Source organism: Nicotiana sylvestris, chromosome 6 (assembly GCF_000393655.2).
Source record: "Nicotiana sylvestris chromosome 6, ASM39365v2, whole genome shotgun sequence".
NCBI lineage: Eukaryota > Viridiplantae > Streptophyta > Magnoliopsida > Solanales > Solanaceae > Nicotiana > Nicotiana sylvestris.
In genome coordinates, this window is record NC_091062.1 from 56,708,709 (window position 1) to 56,727,703 (window position 18,995).

General features: G+C 36.2%; 1 protein-coding gene across 1 annotated transcript; it reads left to right on the plus strand.

Annotated features, from left to right (window-relative positions):
* The first annotated feature begins 484 nt into the window (after positions 1-484).
* LOC104241747 (pre-mRNA-splicing factor ATP-dependent RNA helicase DEAH1-like) lies at positions 485-5,145 on the plus strand. The gene is made up of 2 exons (XM_070150134.1): positions 485-3,774; positions 4,430-5,145. Exon 1 carries the CDS (start codon positions 513-515, stop codon positions 3,441-3,443), a length of 2,931 nt encoding a protein of 976 aa, XP_070006235.1. The 5' UTR covers positions 485-512; the 3' UTR covers positions 3,444-3,774; positions 4,430-5,145.
* The last annotated feature ends 13,850 nt before the right edge of the window (positions 5,146-18,995 follow it).

Consider the following 18,995-nt stretch of genomic DNA (forward strand, 5'->3'; position numbering starts at 1 on the left):
TATCCGTTTCAACTTATGTGAATCTATTTTTTTTTAGCTCATGCCAAAAAGAGTGATCATTTTTTATATTTGGAAACAATTTACCGTTATGCAATGACTTATAATCACACAAATATATGTGTATTATTTTACACTACAAGTTCAAAAAATTATATTTTTCTTAAACTCCGTGTCCAATCAAATATGTTCACACAAATTAAAACGGATGGAGTAAAAATAAATTAATTTTTCTTAAAATGATTAATTAAATATAACTCAACTATGAAGGAATAATACTTAATAAACAAATTAAATGAATAAAGACACAAACAAAACTACAGTTAGAGAGGGAAAAAGAAAGAAACTAAAGTTAGGTATAAAATGACGTTAAAAATTTTGGTCAGACAAAATTAGTTTTTTTTTTTTTTTCGGCAGAAACCAATCCAAATTTAGTTTCAATTTTCTCATTCCCACTCGCATTATAATTACGGAAGTAGAACTCACCTCGGAATAGTCTATTTAAGCCTTGCCAAATGCCCTGTCTTCCTAATTCAAAGAAAAATCAAAATCGGTCTACCTTTTCTGATCACAAAGTTGGCAGAGACGAAATTAGGATGGCGTGTGATTTGAAGACGTGGGTTGGAGAGAAATTGAGGTCCCTAGGGTACAATTCAACGACGATAGAACTGGATATCGCTCATATTATTAGTGCATCTAAGAGATGTTCATCACCAGAGGATCTCGCAAATCAGTTTGTTGATACAGGAATGTTTTCATCCTGTGATGAAACTCGCGTAAGCCAGTTTGCTCAAGAAATTTTTGCCAGGGTTGATCGCAAAAATAGGACAAATGTGTATGTTCAACGAGAAAGAGAGGCCGCATTGTTGGCCAAGAAGCAGAAGACCTACACGCTTTTGGAGGCCGATGAAGACGACAACAATGTTCAAAGACGGGCGGTTAAGAGACGTACTGAAGAAGAAAAGGCTATGATTGAAAATTTGAGGAAAAAATCTAGACAAGAGTATTTGAAGAAACGGGAGCAGAAGAAGGTAGAGGAAATCAAATGTGATATCGAAGAAGAGGGACACTTATTTGAGGTGGACAAATTGACTGAATCAGAACAACGGGAATTAAGGTACAAGAAGGAAATTGTTGACCTAGTTACTAAAAAGCAGTGGTCAGAAGAAGAGGCGGATGTGTATAGGATTCCTGAAGAGTATGATAATTTTGAAGGTGGTAGTGTTAATCAGAAAAAGAGATTTTCTGTGACTACGCAACGTTACAAGGACGAACGGGAGATTCATCCACAACAAGCATGGGAGCAAAATCAGCTTGACAATGCAACACTTCATTTTGGATCAAAAGACAGAAAGACAACAGATTATCAATTTGTGTTTGAAAACCAAATTGATTTCTTAAAGGCAGCTGTGATGGATAGTGATGGTGTTAGTGTTAATGTTGATAAGCAGCAGCCTACCAGTGAGTCGTCAGTAAAAAAATCTAAACTTAACGAGGATAGGAAGGACCTACCAATTTATCCCTATAAGGATGCTTTGCTCCAAGCTGTTCAGGATCATCAGGTTCTTATTATAGTTGGAGAAACAGGTTCTGGGAAGACAACTCAAATACCTCAATATCTGCACGAGGCGGGTTATACTAAGAACGGTGGGAAGATTGGTTGTACTCAACCTCGTCGAGTTGCTGCAATGAGGGTTGCTGCACGAGTTTCTCATGAGATGAGAGTTAAACTCGGGCACCAAGTTGGTTATTCCATCCGTTTTGAAGACTGTACTTCTGAAAAAACTGTTCTGAAGTACATGACTGATGGAATGCTGCTAAGGGAGTTTCTTAGAGAGCCTGATTTGGCGAGCTATAGTGTCATCATGGTGGACGAGGCTCACGAAAGAACTTTGTCAACTGATGTTCTATTTGGCTTGGTTAAGGATGTTGCTCGTGCTCGCCCTGATCTCAAATTGCTTATTTCTAGTGCCACTCTGGATGCAGAAAAGTTCAGCGATTATTTTGATTGCGCTCCGATTTTTAAAATACCTGGAAGGCGGTTTCCTATTGACATACATCATACAAAAGCACCAATAGCAGATTACGTGGATGCAGCAGTAGTTACTGCCCTTCAAATCCATGCAACTCAACCACAGGGTGATGGTGATATATTAATTTTTTTGACGGGGCAGGAGGAGATTGAAACAGCCGAGAGTATCATTAAGCACCGGATAAAGGGTTTGGGAACAAAAATAGCAGAGCTGATAACTTGCCCAATATATGCAAACTTACCAACTGAACTACAAGCCAAGATATTTGAGCCCACTCCTGAAGGGGCTCGTAAGGTTGTCCTGGCTACAAATATAGCCGAGACATCTTTGACAATTGATGGGATTAAGTATGTTATTGATACAGGGTTTTGTAAGATCAAGTGTTACAACCCTCGGACAGGAACCGAGTCATTGCTGGTCGCTCCCATCTCGAAGGCGTCTGCCAATCAACGTGCTGGTCGCTCAGGACGAACAGGTCCTGGGAAGTGCTTCCGGTTATACACTGCACATAGCTACATGAACGATTTGGAAGATAACACAATTCCAGAAATACAAAGGACCAACCTTGCAAATATCGTGCTCTTACTCAAGAGCCTTGGGATTAAAGACTTGCTGAACTTTGACTTCATGGATCGTCCACCAACTGAAGCTCTACTTAAAGCCCTGGAGCTGTTGTTTGCGCTTGGTGCCCTTGATGAGGATGGTAAGTTAACCAAAGTGGGTGAAAAAATGGCTGAGTTTCCTCTGGATCCCATGCTATCCAAGATGATTGTTGCCTCTGACAAGTACAAGTGCTCTGCTGAGATAATAAGTATTGCTGCAATGCTTTCTGTGGGGAATTCAGTCTTCTATCGTCCAAAGGACAGACAAGACCAAGCTGACAACGCATGGATGAACTTTCACATAGGCAATGTGGGAGATCATATTGCTCTGCTTAAGGTTTACAATTCCTGGAAAGATACAAACTTTTCAACTCAATGGTGCTACGAGAATTATATCCAGGTCAGAAGCATGAAAATAGCTAGAGATATCCGAGATCAGTTAGAAGGCCTGCTGGAAAGGCTTGGAATTGAGTTGAATTCAAGTGTTAATGACTTGGAAGCAGTTAAGAAATCTATAATATCAGGATTCTTTCCCCACGCAGCAAGACTACAGAAGAATGGATCCTATCGAACTGTTAAGCATCCCCAGACAGGTCATATTCACCCCAGCTCAGGTTTATCACAGGTGCTTCCTAGATGGGTTGTCTACCATGAGCTGGTCCTGACAACTAAGGAGTACATGCGGCAGGTTACTGAATTGAAACCAGAATGGCTAGTAGAGGTAGCTCCCCACTACTATCAGTTGAAAGACGTTGAAGATTCTAGCTCAAAGAAAATGCCTCGTGGAATTGGCCTTGCATCTTTTAAATAGGTCTGCATTTTTATTGCATCTGTTGCTAATTTAGTTGATATCCAGACTATACATATATAGCCTTCATATAATACCCTATTTAGAAGATAACAGCTTCTTAAATCTTTTATAAAGCTACGTTACTGTGTTCATATCTGATGGATTATTGTATTTGCTATGTCCTTAAATTTTCAGTCTTCTGATGCTAAAACATTTTTCTTTTTTCCTTTGTGTATGTCATATGATTATTCTTTTGGACAATTTTTTGAGGATGCAAGGCAAATTACCGGAGATATCCTTGGTAGGGACTGTGTTCCAAAAGTTGCAGGTGGTACTGGAATATCAGAGAATGGTATGTGTACTGCAAATTAGTGTACATCATCGAACCTTTGCATAACATTCCAGAAAATCTTACTAACTGCTTTAAAGATGTATGACATCTATTTTATCTTACCTGATCAAAAAAATAAAAAGATGTATGACATCTATTTGGCATTCTACAAAAAGAAAGTGGAAAAAGGTAACAATAATAGTTTGATTGATTTTCCAAAATTATGGGCTTATTCTTTGTTTTATTTCCTTTTTTTTTGTTTTGTTTTTAATAGATAGGACTTGATACCTTATTTAGTGCAAAAGAACTCAAAAATGTTGCTACTTAATTAAAGAAGAAGACACTTTTTCAAGTACAATTATTAAGTAAAACTGAATGTCATGAATGGTGGATGATAACTTTCTCCTTTCCTCATGAGGTATAGACCCCGATCTAGCCTTGTTATATCCTAGAATGTGAGTTGTTCGGGAAATCATAGAAAAGTGAATTATATTAACGAATCATATTAGAATGCTTAAAGTGGTGCCAAGAAATGTGAATTAGTACCAATTGCTGACTACTTATAAAAAATAAAAAATAAATAATGGCTGACTATTGGATGTACAGACATGTAGCAGCTTTGATGCCTATTGATTGTAAGGAATCTAATTTTTTCTGATGCTCCGTGTAATTTTAGGCTCGAACTTCACAGTCAAATAAGCTGGAGTTCCATTTCTGTCCAGAAGATCCTTAACCAAACCCTGCTTTTGAGGAACTTAAGGATGGAAATTCCTTGTTAAAAGTCAAGAATAAAACGAAGGATGTCCAAGATGCTGGTAGTAGCTGTGGAATAGCAGTACAGGAGGTCCTGTTAATCACGAACAAGGAAAACTCTTTCTTTGAACATTCAGTAGCTGCAAGAAGATAAGTTGGTCTAGTATATATCTGTTGATGCTACTAAAGAAATTGAAGTGCAAACTACTTTTCTTGTCAAATCTTGAAGTGCACAATACTACTAAATTGCAGGAACATCTCTCGGCTTATCAACAAACTAATTTTCCTTTTGCATGCACAGTAATTGCGACTTCCAAAGTAATAAGCATGTCCTTGCCATTCATGCCGGTGTTGCACGAAGAAAAAGGAGAAACTACACGGAGGTGGAACCTAAAGTTTGCAGCTATTCTTTCATTTTCACTGCAATTTTAAAACGTGGGAAATGATCTGTTTGTTATACCTAATTTCTTGAGTTTATTGCTTGTAGAGAGGGCAGATCTTATGGATGTTGATTAAAGGAATTGATGAGTTTAGTAGTACCTCTGTTCTTCGTAAAAGATATGCACGAGAATATTTTATGCTTTTGCAATTTCAGTTTTCCACTTTCAGACATCGCAATGCATGTTTGTTGTTTACCTATGAACATTGCAACCATCGTGTCAACCTCTCGTCTTTGTCTCTCTTTCTGAGTTGCTCTTACTGGATAGATTGTTGCATTTTCTTATCTTCCTCCTCTGTCTTGTTGTCTCCTTTTGTATGTGGACTCAGGTACGAATAATTTACGTTCAATTTTTAGCATGCTTTTTGGTGTATTTTGAGGATTCACACAAATAACCCATAACCAACTGATCGACACTGGTGTTTCAAGGCAAATGAAGAGTCCATGAAGCATAAAACTATTGTTTATTTGATTCTGCTCATTTTCCTTATCTAACTTTAAAGCATTCTCTCCAATAGAGGTCGTATTTTTCTCTGTAATTACCGGCACATGTTGCTGGCTGTACTAAAAGAAACATCACCTGACCTTAGTTATCAAAAAGATACTCTTCATGAGAGGTTTACTGGAATGTTTCAGACATCTTGTACTTTCAGATTAAAAGCATAATAAAAGTGTGATCTCAAGAAAGAAGCAAGGGGGACTCGTCGGACAAAATTGAGAGGTAATTTTTTCTTCTTGTAAGGAAGAAGTCTCTCATATGAATTCTTTTTTTTTCTTTTAATTTCAGTGAGTACTTTTTTGCTTTTTCACATTCGTTGATCAAGGAAAGTGTATCATGTTTCCATGTGCGAGTACCTCCAGACCCTGGAGTATGATTTTTCATTCTTCAATCTAGCAGAGGTATATATAATTCTTCATTTTAGCCATGAAAGTTGCGGGCCGGTAGTGGATTATAGTTACAGTGCATGTTTAGAGTGAGGACATGCACACTTGGAAGCTTTAGGTTAAATTAAGGATACATTCAAACATACGCTAAAAATGTTGTGGTTGCTACATGGTTAACTAGAATACTGATTGTGTAAAACTTAGTATTGGGAGAGAGCATAAATAAGTTAATGTGAATAAGCAATGCTGAATGCTCTATCTGGCTACACTGCTGCTCCTTCCATTATTAACAAGCCTTCATTCTTGAAGAATGTTTCAGTCGAAAGTTTTAGGTTATTATCATGTTATGTTACCTAGGTAGAATATTTTCCACGCCTTCCTCTCTTTCTTAATCTTTTCTTATATTACATTGACAAATTTGGTAGGATTGGATGAAATCATTTGATCTTTTCTTTGTTTTATATTTTCATAGTCTTTGATATAATCTAATGATACAGCTATCAGATAATCTTCGCTGCTAATTTTTGAAGACCAGGAGAAACATTTCCCACTTTTCTTATGAACTACGAGTTGTTAAAGTAAATATCAGTGACATTCTGAGGTTGGGTTGTGAATCATCTTATAAGAGTTATATCTTGTTCTTTTTCTTACGATGGTTGCATGCCACTGGAATAAATGGAATTCTATCTGAAGCATGGTGGCTTCTTGATTTGGTTCTTTTGCCAAACTTGATTTTGCAAATCGAGCTATTTGCCACGACAAGTATACTTGCATCCCTATAATTTGAACAAAACCCAAAAGTCTGCTTCCAGCTTGTGTTTGCTCAAAATCTTTCAGCAATGGTATATAAGGTGTATGGAAGTTGGATCTCTAGTTTCTGGCGGATTATGATGAAAAAAGAAGTGGTCAGCATAGAGTTCGTGAACTGTTGTTGATTGAATCTTAAGCATGCCCCCACCCTCTCTCCAAACACTGTTGGGAACAGGTTCTTTATTTAGAGTCTTGTCCTATATTCATAAATTACTTGACTGATTCTTATATTGATGTGCAGAAATTTTTTCGAAAAGGCAGATGATATGATTGGAAAATGAACAAATTTATCTGTGGATTTTGATACTTCTAAGTTCTTTTATAGTCATTTTATTCCATATTGAAAAAGCTGAGCCTTTCTGTTAATAAGTCTTGTATCAGAAACAATTCAATTGTATCTTTGATGCATGATCACTTCGTATACAACAAAGCCCTTCAGAGTATTTCGCTGGATGTCTTATTTGAACCTACTCAAGTTATCCATTTGGAACCCTTAAAGGCTCTAACTATGGTGCATGCAGATCCTAAAATTTTAGTTTTTAAGAAACAAATGAGATTGTTGATAGTAGTTTGCATGAGCTTTTGTATCTTGGTGTGCTGGTAAGTAAAAGGTAGTAATTTTTATAGACCTTCTCGGTTCTCTCAGGTTTTGCTTCATAACTCCAACTTTTTCAATAGTTTACAATATTATACTTTTCAGTTTTCATCTTATTTTTATTTTTTCATAATAATTATTTAATGTATTTATCAATTATCATTAGAGAAAATTAGAACCTTCCTAAACTTATGCTCTTTCGATTAATTTATTTTACTAGAATGAAAAAGGTAATACCGTCAAATGTGCTTTCTTTTTTCGCTGTAGGATCAGCAATTCGTTCTTTTCCTTTTCCTCTTCAGTCTTCGCATAATCTTTTAGGTAAAAGCTATCACTCTTCACTTATTATTTCTGTAGCGCGAAAAACAAACACAAGGTAACTTTATTTCTAACCTTTTTGTAAAACTTGTCATTGCTTCGCTAATTCCCAAGATCATCACACTCAATTCCACCCTCTTGCACTTCTAAGCAAAAGCCTTTCTTTCATGCCATGCATGGTCTTTCACTGTATGGATTTTGAGTGGCACGTTGACTTCCATGAGGGGTAGGGCTAATTAGGAGGCTTTTATGTTTGGTCAAACTATCGAAATCTTCCTCAATTTTTTGCTACGTGTGTTGTACGTTATTTTTAATCATATAAAAAAAGATAGTTAATATTATTTGTAATTACATTATATTTATTTTCTGATGCACAAAAATATTATTAAGATCATATTCGCTTGATACTTCTTCATTTGAAAATGATGTTCATAGTATATATTCTTTTGTTATTCTTAGCCTTGTGAAAAAATATGTCATGACTAAAATAATTTTATATTCGGGATTGAGCCAATGATCATATGATGTATTTATTATTATTATTATTATTATTATTATTATTATTATTATTAATTATTCCATTAAAGTTCTACACAAATTATAGGAGGCAAGAAGTTTCATTCATCAAAGGGCGAGACCTAACTATTTTGCTATCCCGTGGTAGAAAAAGAATAAGAAAAAGACACTTAAAGCCCCTTTTAAAGATTTAATGACCAAAATGCTCCCCCTCTTTTCTTTTCTTTTTTTTTTTTAAAAAAAAGAAAGATAAAAATGCCCTCTTTGAAGATTTTAAGAAGGGCATTTGCATTTATACCCGCTTTTTATGTCACATTTTAATTTGTGCCCGCTTTGCAAAAAAAATTGCAAGTGTACCCGCTTTTTTGCATAACTTCAGCACACGGGGCTGAAGTAGCAAAGGCAATCACGCAAAACATCAGCATTCTAGTAGCTGAGCCTGAAGTTCAGCTCTAGAGCTGAAGTTTCTGTGTTGTGACTGGGAAACTTCAGCTCTAGAGCTGAAGTTTCTGTGTTGTGACTGGGAAACTTCAGCTCTAGAGCTGAAGCTTGGATAAAATTAACTCTTATATGAAGCCGTTGGATTTGCTCCTCTCCATTGATCCAATTGATGAAGCCTTCACCAACTATTAGCATTCAACCATTTCTTTCAATTGTTGTATTGACAATGCAATTAACTATTTGTAAATCAAGTGCATTATTTCTCTGTTTCGTTGTTTTCACGTCAACGACTAAACAATATTAACCAGAAAATAAGCGCTATGTTTTACACAGAAATTGTATAATGATCGTGCTGACTACCCAATTCTTTTCCACAATATTCTGTACTTTAATTTTGTTTAGATAATTTTACTGAAGTTTTATAGAGTAATATGGTATCTGATCAGAGAGAACTCCTTGTTGGCATCTAGTTGTGATGAGATGGAGTTCATTTCTTTCAATTTGCTTGTTTGCATATTTCAGCTGTTTATTTCAGAAGAAGAAGAAAACGAAGGAGGAGGAGAAAGGGGGCTGAAGTTATTTAAGAATTTGGTACAAGTTAAACGTTTTTTAAAAAATGGGTATAGGTTAAATGGGGACGACCAAATAGGGCGCTCCGTGCAATTTTTACATTTTAAGACCAGGATGCCCCTCCTTTCTAAGCATAGCACCCTAAGCTTCACCAAAGGTCCTTCTCCTTCTTTTCTTTATTTTTTTCACTTTTTTTTTGTTGGTTTGTTTCATACTTTGTTGTTATTTTTTCACATTATTTTTTCTTTTTAATAAAATTATGCACTCTTATTTATCTTTTGTTAATTATTTTTTATATATATTTTTACTTTTAATTTTATTTATTTATTTTTATTCATTCTACTAGTAACCCTCTCGCCCTTTTTTACTTATTTTATTATCTTGATTTTTATTTTTTTGGTGTGTGTTTTTTTCTTTTCTTTTTTTAATTTTATTCTTTCCAATAAAATCTCTCCCTCCAAAATATTTTGTCGCTTTTTTCCTTTTCATCTTAAATTTTCAGTTATTTTTCAGTAAATTCTTCCGCCAAAAATTGTTATCACTTTTATTTTTATTTATTTTATAACTAACCGAGTCTTAAAATTTGAATTGGGATACTTTCTATACAATTACTAATTGATTATGATTACCGAGAGTTACCATTGTTGCACTTTTTGATTTTTTAAATTTTGTATTTAATATTTGTAGATATGTCTGTCGTTTTCTAAGAAATTTTAGTTTTTATTTTTTAAAGTAAAACCTGTTCGTTTAAAATATCTATCACTTTTTTTCTTTATAATTAATCCCTCAGCTTCAATTTAGATAAACAATTTAGATGAGACAGTTTCACTCGGCACAGAACTTAAGAGAGAAAAGAAGACTTTTAAAACTTGTGGTCTTAAAAGCTTAAGAGTAAAAGCTTTGTGGGGGCCAGGACATTTGTGCGGTTATAAAAGCTTCTCGTTAAGGGTAAAATGAGTAAAATAAAGAGTTTAAAGTTGAATTATTTTTAATTGTAGAAATATTTCGTTCTTTTTGAAACTGACTAATTGTGATGACCCAAAAGGCCATCTTATGTTTTAGAACTCGATTCCGTGTTTCGAGTCTTCCAAAACCTCATTTTATTCCTCCTCGATTTGTGTATGCAGTGCGGGCGCGGTTCGAAAAAGGCTTTATGTGGAAATTTGAGAATGATAATAATGTTTGCCTTTAAAAGTGGATTTAGTTGACTTCGGTCAACGTTTTGAGTAAACAGATCCGGACTCGTACTTTGACAGTCCCGATGGGTTCGTATTGAAATATAGGACCTGGGCATATGCCCGGAATCGGATTCGGAGGTCCCTAGCCCGAGTAATGAATTTTTGTTAAAAATTGTAAGTCTGGAAATCTAATGATTTAAAGAATTTGATTAATATTTGATCTCATTGGTATCGGGCACGTATTTTAGTTCCAGATCCCGATACAAATTTAAAATAATATTTAAGTCATGTATGTGAAATTGAGTAAAAATCGGAATTGATTTGACGTGATGCGGGCATCCGGTTGAGATTCAAAGTGTTCTTAAAAATTTCATGTGATTTGGTGTTAAATTCGTAGTTCTACATGTTATTTTGGGGATTTGATCGCATGAGCAAGTTCGTATGATTTTTTAAGACTTGTGTGAATGTTTGGTTTGGAGCCCCGAGGACTCGGGTGAGTTTCGGATAGGCTACGGAGTGTTTTGGACTTAAGAAAACTTGTTGGTATGCTTCAAATCTGCAGATCTCGCAAATGCGAGGTCTAGCTAATATGAGCCTCGCATTTGCGATGAATGTTCGTATTTGCGAGCATGGGAGGGGACTGGATAGTTCGCAATTGCGAAGAATAAGTTTGCATTTGCGGAAGTCCAAGTTTGCATTTACGACTGGAACTTCGCATTTGCGAAGGCTGCAGGAATGCGAGGGGTTCGCAATTGCGATGCTTTTCTCGCATTTGCGAGCTTCGTAAATTCAAAGCTCAGGTCGCAAATGCGACATCTGCAGCTGATAAGTTTTGACTTAGACGGGATTTTTCATTCATTCTCCCATTTTTCAAAACCTAGAACACAAGAGGCGATTTTCCAAAGACGTTTTCTTCCCCAAATCATAAGTAAGTGATTCTTAACTAGTTTCTTTCAATCTTTTACCTTTTTTTCCAAGATTTCATCTTAGAATCTAGGGTTTTTCATGGTAGAATTGGGATTTTTGGGTAGAAATTAGGGATTTCGAAATTTAGGGATTTAGACCTCAAATTGAGATCGGATTCCAAAACCAATTGTATATCCGGGCCCGAGGTGAATGGGTAATCGGGTTTTGGTCCGAATTTCGAATTTTGATCAAGCGGACCTGGGGTCGGTTTTTGACTTTTTGAGGAAAATATTGAAAAACTTATAATTATGCATTAAAATTGATTTCTTTAGCGATAATTGATGTTATTAAGTTAATTATGACTAGATGCGAATGGTTCGGAGGTGGAAACTAGAGGGAAAACGGTAATTGAGCTTTGAATTGGCCGTTGGATTGAGGTAAGTATTGTGTCTAACTTTGACCCGAGGGATTAGGGATCCCCGACTTACTTGCTATGTGAAAATCCATGTGTGTGACGTATATGTGAGGTTATGAGTACCTATGCGCCGCCAATTTATATGTTTAATTGTTCCCTTCTTGTTCTTAATATATTGTTCCCTGCCTTAACTGCTACTTGCTTATTGATATTTCCATGATCAGTTGCTACCTGTTGGATATTGTTTTCATTGTTAAATATACTGGATAGCACGTAGTTTCATTGTTTTATATTATTGGTTTAAGCTGGTTATCAATGTTTATTAGTATACTTTGGATTGGTTTCGCTGAGTAGTATGATTCGGGTGGAGTTACATAATTGTACCGCTTCCCATTTGTTCTAATTTGAGATGTAAATAATATGGAGAATTTTGAGTTAAATTGTGACATTCCTATTCTTATTGTGTGATTGGTATTGATACGGTGGGATCGGGTTGCACACGGCAACAGGAGGAATAAGGGTGACATAATGAGAAGGAATAAGGATGAAATGTTATTATATGGTGGGATCGGGTTGTGCGCCGCAACAGGAGTAATAAGGGTGGGTGGGATCAGGTTGCACACTGCAACAGGAGGAATAAGAGTGGATTGATATGGAGTAATAAGGGTGAATATTCATATGGTTACTCATTATATGGTGGGATCGGGATGCTGATAACTACGGATTCTAGCCTAGCTTATACTTCTTTTTTTGCTTAAGTTTTGGATAAAAAATGTGTAGAAGTATTCCCAAAACTAACTTAGTGTGCTTGTTTGTAGTGTTTGGTCAAAATGAGGCAAGAAAGTCCTAACCAGCTCATAAAGAAGTGAAACCTGCACAAGTCCAAAGCTGAGCTAAAAGCGCTAACAGTGAAGAAATAGTTCGGTCATGGAAGTTGAACCGCTGAGGCGAACATAATTACGCTCTCAGCGGATTGAGGTTCAGAGAATGCAATTTTGGGCTCAACAAACACCGCTGACCGCGGTGAAATTACGCGGCAGCGGAATTATTGATGAGGTCGTGGTCTATATTCCGCTGAGGGCGAAAGTTAGAATCAGAGGACAACAGTTTTGGGCTCAGATGGAAAGCTCAGTCCGCAAACTTATTTTGCGGTCGCGGTTGAAGACTACGCTGAGGTAGTTGATTTTCTGCTCCCAGCGGAACCAAGTCCAGACCAAGCTCAGAAGAGAAGAAACGCGATTCGCGCTTGCTTTTGCGCGGCTGCGGAAGTCCCAGCACTGAGGCGCTCAATTTTACGCTGCCAGCGGAACCTCCGTAGGGACATTTTTGTCCAGTAATTTCAGTTGTGTATAAATAGATCTTTTTCAGATTTTTAGGGTATCGGTTGTTTTGTAGAGCACGTGAATAGCCGCTTTTTGCTTTGTAGAGTAATTTTAGAACATCTTTAGCAATTAATATTATATTTTACTTCTGTAATTACTTTTTATGGCTTATATTTCATCTCCATCTTTGATTTCTTCCTTGATTGTAAGTCACTTCCCTAGTGCCTTTTTACCAATTGAGAAAACACTTACAAAAATATTATACTTAGATTCATTTAAGCATTCATTAGCATTAAATTAGAATATAACAAACCCAAACATGTTTAGAAGTATAACTAAGAACAATGTACATAGCTAGATTGGATAGAAATACTATTCCAAACCAATATTAACTCTTTGTGGATTCGATCCCGACCTTTCAAGTAAAAGCTGCATCGATTACTCTTGCCATTCTATAGTGGTATAGGGTTGGAACCGATCACTTTTTGGCGCCGTTGCCGGGGAGTTAAACAGTTTTGGCTATCTATCTGACTAGTTGTGTGTCTTGTTTTTCTTTCCTTCTGTTTTACTAACTTGTTTGAGTTAATCGATTCAGGTACAAAATGACAAACAATGATCCTATCGGAAATGTTATCCCGAGGGAGGAGGTAGATGATAATGGTGATGATGAGGTGCCTCTAGTACCTCAAGGTCAAATAAGAGGCCACCAGGCCAATGAAAACATTCCAGACCCTCCCCTAGTTCCTCCACGAGTGGATCCTCGGGTGCTTCCAAATAAAGGGTACGCAAGTGCAATTGTCCCACCTCGGATCCAGGCGGGCAATTTCCAAATTACAAATGTTATGCTGACTTTATTGGAGCAACGAGGGTACTTCACAGGTGCTCCCCATCAGAATACATATAAACATCTTAAAGGTTTTTTGGATACCTGCTGGGGAAGCAAACATACAAATGTGTTGGAGGATGCATTGAGATTGAGATTGTTCCCTTTCTCACTTAGAGGGAAAGCTTTGGACTGGCTCGAAAGACTTCCCAACTATTCCATCACTACGTGGAATGAGTTAATCGACAAGTTTATAGCTAAGTTTTTCTCGCCAGGACATATGGCGACATTGAGAGATGAGATCCTGGCCTTCAAACAGGAACCTAACGAACCACTTCATGAGATCTGGGAAAGGTATCAGACGATGGTGAAAGAACGTCCGAACAATGACATAACCGAAGCAATGATCCAGCAAAATTCTATCGTGGCATTAATACGACTAATCAGTGCGTATTGAACCAGCTAGCATGGGAAAACTTTATGAACACACCATATGTTGAGGCGTGTGAGATTTTGGATGAGATGGCAGATACTTCCTCGGCTTGGCAAAGTCGAGCTAATGTGCCACAAGGTGATCCCACTGTCATTCACTTGCACAAAGAGCTTCACGACCATGGCCAAGCAATAGCAGAGTTAACTACAACAATGAACCAATTGCAACACGTTCAAGCGCCAAGGCAAGTAAATGCCATGGAAGGGGTAAACATGTTGGTCAACAAGAGGAGACAGTCTAGTCAACAAGTGCAAAGCAATCAAGATCAGTTGGATCAAGGTGGTAGTGGCTACAACCAGGATGATGGGTATTGTGAGCAAAGTGAAGAGGTTTTGTATGCCAACAACTATCAAGGACAACAGGGCAATGTTCCAAACCAATAACAACAATGGAGATCGCAAGGGAATAATCAGAATTGGGGCAACCAAGGCCAAGGAAATTGGAACAATAACAACAACAATTCCAACAATTGGGGGAACAACAATCAAAACTGGGGCCTACAACAACAATTCTGGTGGCAACAACAACCAAGAAGGTTGGAATAATGGTAATCAAGGTAATCGGGGGCCAGGTTTTCAAAGGCCTCTAATGTTTCAACAACCTAAAAATCCGCCTCTTTTTCCGTCCCAAGGTCCAAGTTCGTCAAACAATGAGATGGGAAGGACTGAGTCGATGTATGAACAAATGATAAAAAAGAACACCGACTCTGATGCCCAATTGGCATCCCATAATACTTCTATTCGCAATCTAGAGGTTCAACTTGGCAAGATTTCGCAATCTTTGAACACTCGCCCTAAGAGGGCACTACCTAGTGACACGGTAGTAAACCCGAAGGGTAGGAACAATACCGGCCATGCAATGGCGGTTGTAGACATGTGATTTTTGACTCTCCCCAATATTTTTATATGTTAGCATGTAAATATTTAATTTAGGCATAATATAGCTATTTCAACTCATTTTGACTCTTTTACTTTATTTTCTATTAGAAATAATAATTAAAAAAATACTTTCCATTATTAGTTAATTTTAGTTTATCTTAAATTTGATAAAATTGAAAAAAATAGACAAAAGAAAATGTCACATGGGTTTAAATTAAGATGTACGTAGTATAAGTGGTTAATACGTAGTATTTTTGCTTTTCTCAAACTTTTCGTTACTGTGCAAAGTTTCTGTGTTATTTTCTTTTAATTTAATTAACTAGTTATATTTTGATATTTCAAAATTTTCTCCTACCAAGTTCAAGAAACAAAGGTCCAGTTAGTTTTTTTTTTATTTTATTTTTGTTCTTTTTCTTTAACAAACTTCTGGAACCTCACGTTATTTTTTTTTAAGAAAAAGCATACACAGTACACATTCATGCAAATTCACTCTAATATTTGACCACCCTCATTCATTATCTCACCACTTGCACACTCCATACAATTCAATGACTTCACACTCACACCCCATTCAATTCAATGTCCTCAAACTCACACTCCATTCTTTCACATTATAGTGCACACTCACGATTTAAAAATGATACCCACCAATTTTTGTTTGACACTTTTTCAACGCATGATCCCACACAAATCTTCTTTTCCAACATAATCAAAATTCATCTGCACACATTATATATATAATTCACTTACATTTGGAAAGAAGAGAGGATATCAGATTTGAGACCCATTCCCTTCCAAAAAAAGAGCAACGACGCTCTCTGAAGAATGACAAAAAATAGTGCCGATCCCCTCCCATCATCTTCTTTCGGCTCTTCTTCAATCTTGATTAGATAGAACTTTATTTATTTCATTTACACCTAGACTCACTCATACAAAACTTCACAAACACACAACAAATACATTTAAAAAATTTGGGTGCCATTTCCATCACAAGGGGACCTTTTCCTCACATCTCTATTTGGATCTGTAAGTCTAAAGCACCTACTCCTTCTTTAGCCGTTGTTTCCCCTCTCAAATGCCACCATGAAATCCTCCTATCTTCCACCATATTCAGCTAAAAATAAATAGCAAAAATGCAGCAGCTCCGAGAGCTGAGTTCGGGGTCGGCGTCGAGTTTCTCTGTTTGGGTCTCGGTCGTGGTCTGTTTGTGCGAGAGCTTAGCAGTTCATAACTCCTTATGTATTGAAGATTATATATCAACTATTAAAAGGTCTGTTTCAATCACTTTCTTCCCTTCTCATGTTTTCATGTTCGTGACTAGTTTGGCATATTTGCAAGCGAATTGATTTAACAAGTTATATCATGCTTCATTAGTCATTTATTTTGTTGGATGTTATAAGTTGTTGGCTCTAATATAAATTCATGTAAGATTAATTTGTTGGGTTTGAATTACTGTTAATTAGCGTTATATCCTGTTAGTTTATCTTATTTGGAGATTTTTTTATATATATAGTTTGTGTGTTGTTTATGTGAGCAATGAGGACTTCATTGTTAAAAGGCAAGAACTCATCGAACAGTTAGACCATTAGTTATTCTAGTTTCATATTCTGAGGACATGACATTGGGTGCATAATTATGGGAGACATTCTGTGTAAAGTTTGCTATTGCTAAATGGTTGTTAAGTAATGTTTTTCAGTTGGTCTTTTGTTATGATAGTATACATTGTAAACGAACAAAAAGTAGGCAAAAAATAGATATTGTCTTACAACAATTTATAAAATTGGATTTGCATGGAAAGTGTTTTCGTTACTGGTTTTGGTTTTTGCTTTATGAAAGCATAAATATTGAATGATGATTGGATAATAATAATACTAATGATTATTAGCTTTACAAGGATATATATGAGAAAATTTTGGAAAATATATACTGCTTGTGGATGGAACGTTTAAGAAGCTACAGTCATAGATTCTTTTTATTATTTAGTACATAGAATATAATTTTCAATCATAATCCGTGGCCCTCGCTTAATTAATATTTTTATCCTTAGAAATTGAGGCGCGTCATTTAGCGAATTTTTCATGGCCCTCGCAAAGTTGAAAGTGCGTAGTGGCTTTAGGTGCGTTATTTTAATAATTTACCTTCCTAAACTCGGGTGCGCATTTATGTGACCCAAATCCAAATCTCAACAACGTTAGATAAAATGTGTTGCAAACCGCTGGTGCATTTATGTAGCGTGGCTTACGATGTGTTTTAAATAATTTTGAATTTTTCCCGAAATATTAAAAGCGGCTAAAATAATAGCACCTTTTACTTTTGCTTTTGCTTTGCTTTTGACTATTATACTCCATGTCAGGTGTTGTTGTGGTCCTATATACATAATGCTTTCATTTCACCTTGTAATATTTGTAATATGATTTGCAGATCAGTACAAAGTATTTTTTTATTTTTATTCATTGATTGCTCCTACTTTTGAAAGTGGGTCTTTGCTTTTAGTTTTGATTTTTTTTAGAATAAAAAGAAGAAAGCAAATTTATAGTACTAACATTTATATCATTTTATTGTGTTAGTTAAAACACTGAATAATGCCTTATTTTCTTAGTGCCTAACCTTTTTATGATATGGTACAATTGTTGAATCATATTAGAGCCGTGTTTCTTTTTTGTTTGTTTGTTACATGTCCTTTTTGTGGTATAATATAACATACTTCATTCCGTGCGCACAACTTTCGATTACCCGGAAATTTAGGCAATTCTTTCCTTATTTTAGAATAGTATTTTGTATTAGGATTGAATTGGTCCTAACGACAACAATGAAAAGGCGATTTAATATATTATTGTGATTATGTATACGTTCGCGTAACATAATTACGAATTCCATTCTAAAAAAATCGAGGTATGTATTCTGGCAACTTCGATCAAAATTTTCTTTAATAATTAATAAAGCATTAATTAATTATGGACACGTTCACGTGACGTGATTTTTAATGCGCCAAAATAAAAGAGTATACGTACGCGTAACTCATTTCTTTGATTACGAATAATTCAAGTAATTTAAAAGCGGTAAAAAGATAATCGCACATAGGTTTTAAAAATGAGTAGTTAAACAATTTAAGCCAAGTATAAACTGCTAAGCAATCGTGCTAGAACCACGGTATCTGGGGGTGCCTAACACCTTCCCTCGGGTTAACAGAATTCCTTATTCAGAATTTCTAGTTCGCAGACTTCAAAAGGAAAGTCAAACTTCCTCGACTCGGGATTTTAAACCGGTGACTTGGGACACTATAAAATTATCCCAAGTGGCGACTCTGAAAATAAATAAAATAATCCCATTTCGAATAATGTCACTTAAATTGGAAAAACTCTCCAAATACCCCTCGGGTGTGTAAAAAAGAGGTGTGACAGCTCTGGCGACTCTGCTGGGGAAGAGAACCCAGAACTTCTGGTTCAGGGTTCAGAATTCGAGCTTAGAATAATTGTTATATTGGCTTTATTTGTTAATCTAATTTTATTTACATGATTGGGCCTAATGTGCTAAGTGTTGCTTTTTACCGCTTCGATATTGGTGAACTGTATATAAACTGTTACGAAACCGTTCCTCTTTCTGAGTCTTCTGAATTTATGGTGCACACGTGCGTGTGGCCCACCTTTCTTTTAGAAGTCATACCAAATAGAATGAAGTTGGGTCAAGTAACTAGGCCGGGTAGACTTTCGTACTCCCGATACGTTGCCTCCACTTCGGCTCGAGCTGTCCGCTTGGGTAAGTCGGGTTTAGAACAATATACCCCAGGTTTTACACTTAGAATAACTCAGCTTCATGCCGGATCCCTAGTAGGAACATTTGATTGCATCATGTGCATTTGACTTTGGAGATTCAACACAGGGGATGGGTCTGTCTAGGACA

Coding starts and splice junctions, on each gene's coding strand:
- LOC104241747 (XM_070150134.1), top strand. CDS start 513: ATGCCCTGTCTTCCTAATTCAAAGAAAAATCAAAATCGGTCTACCTTT.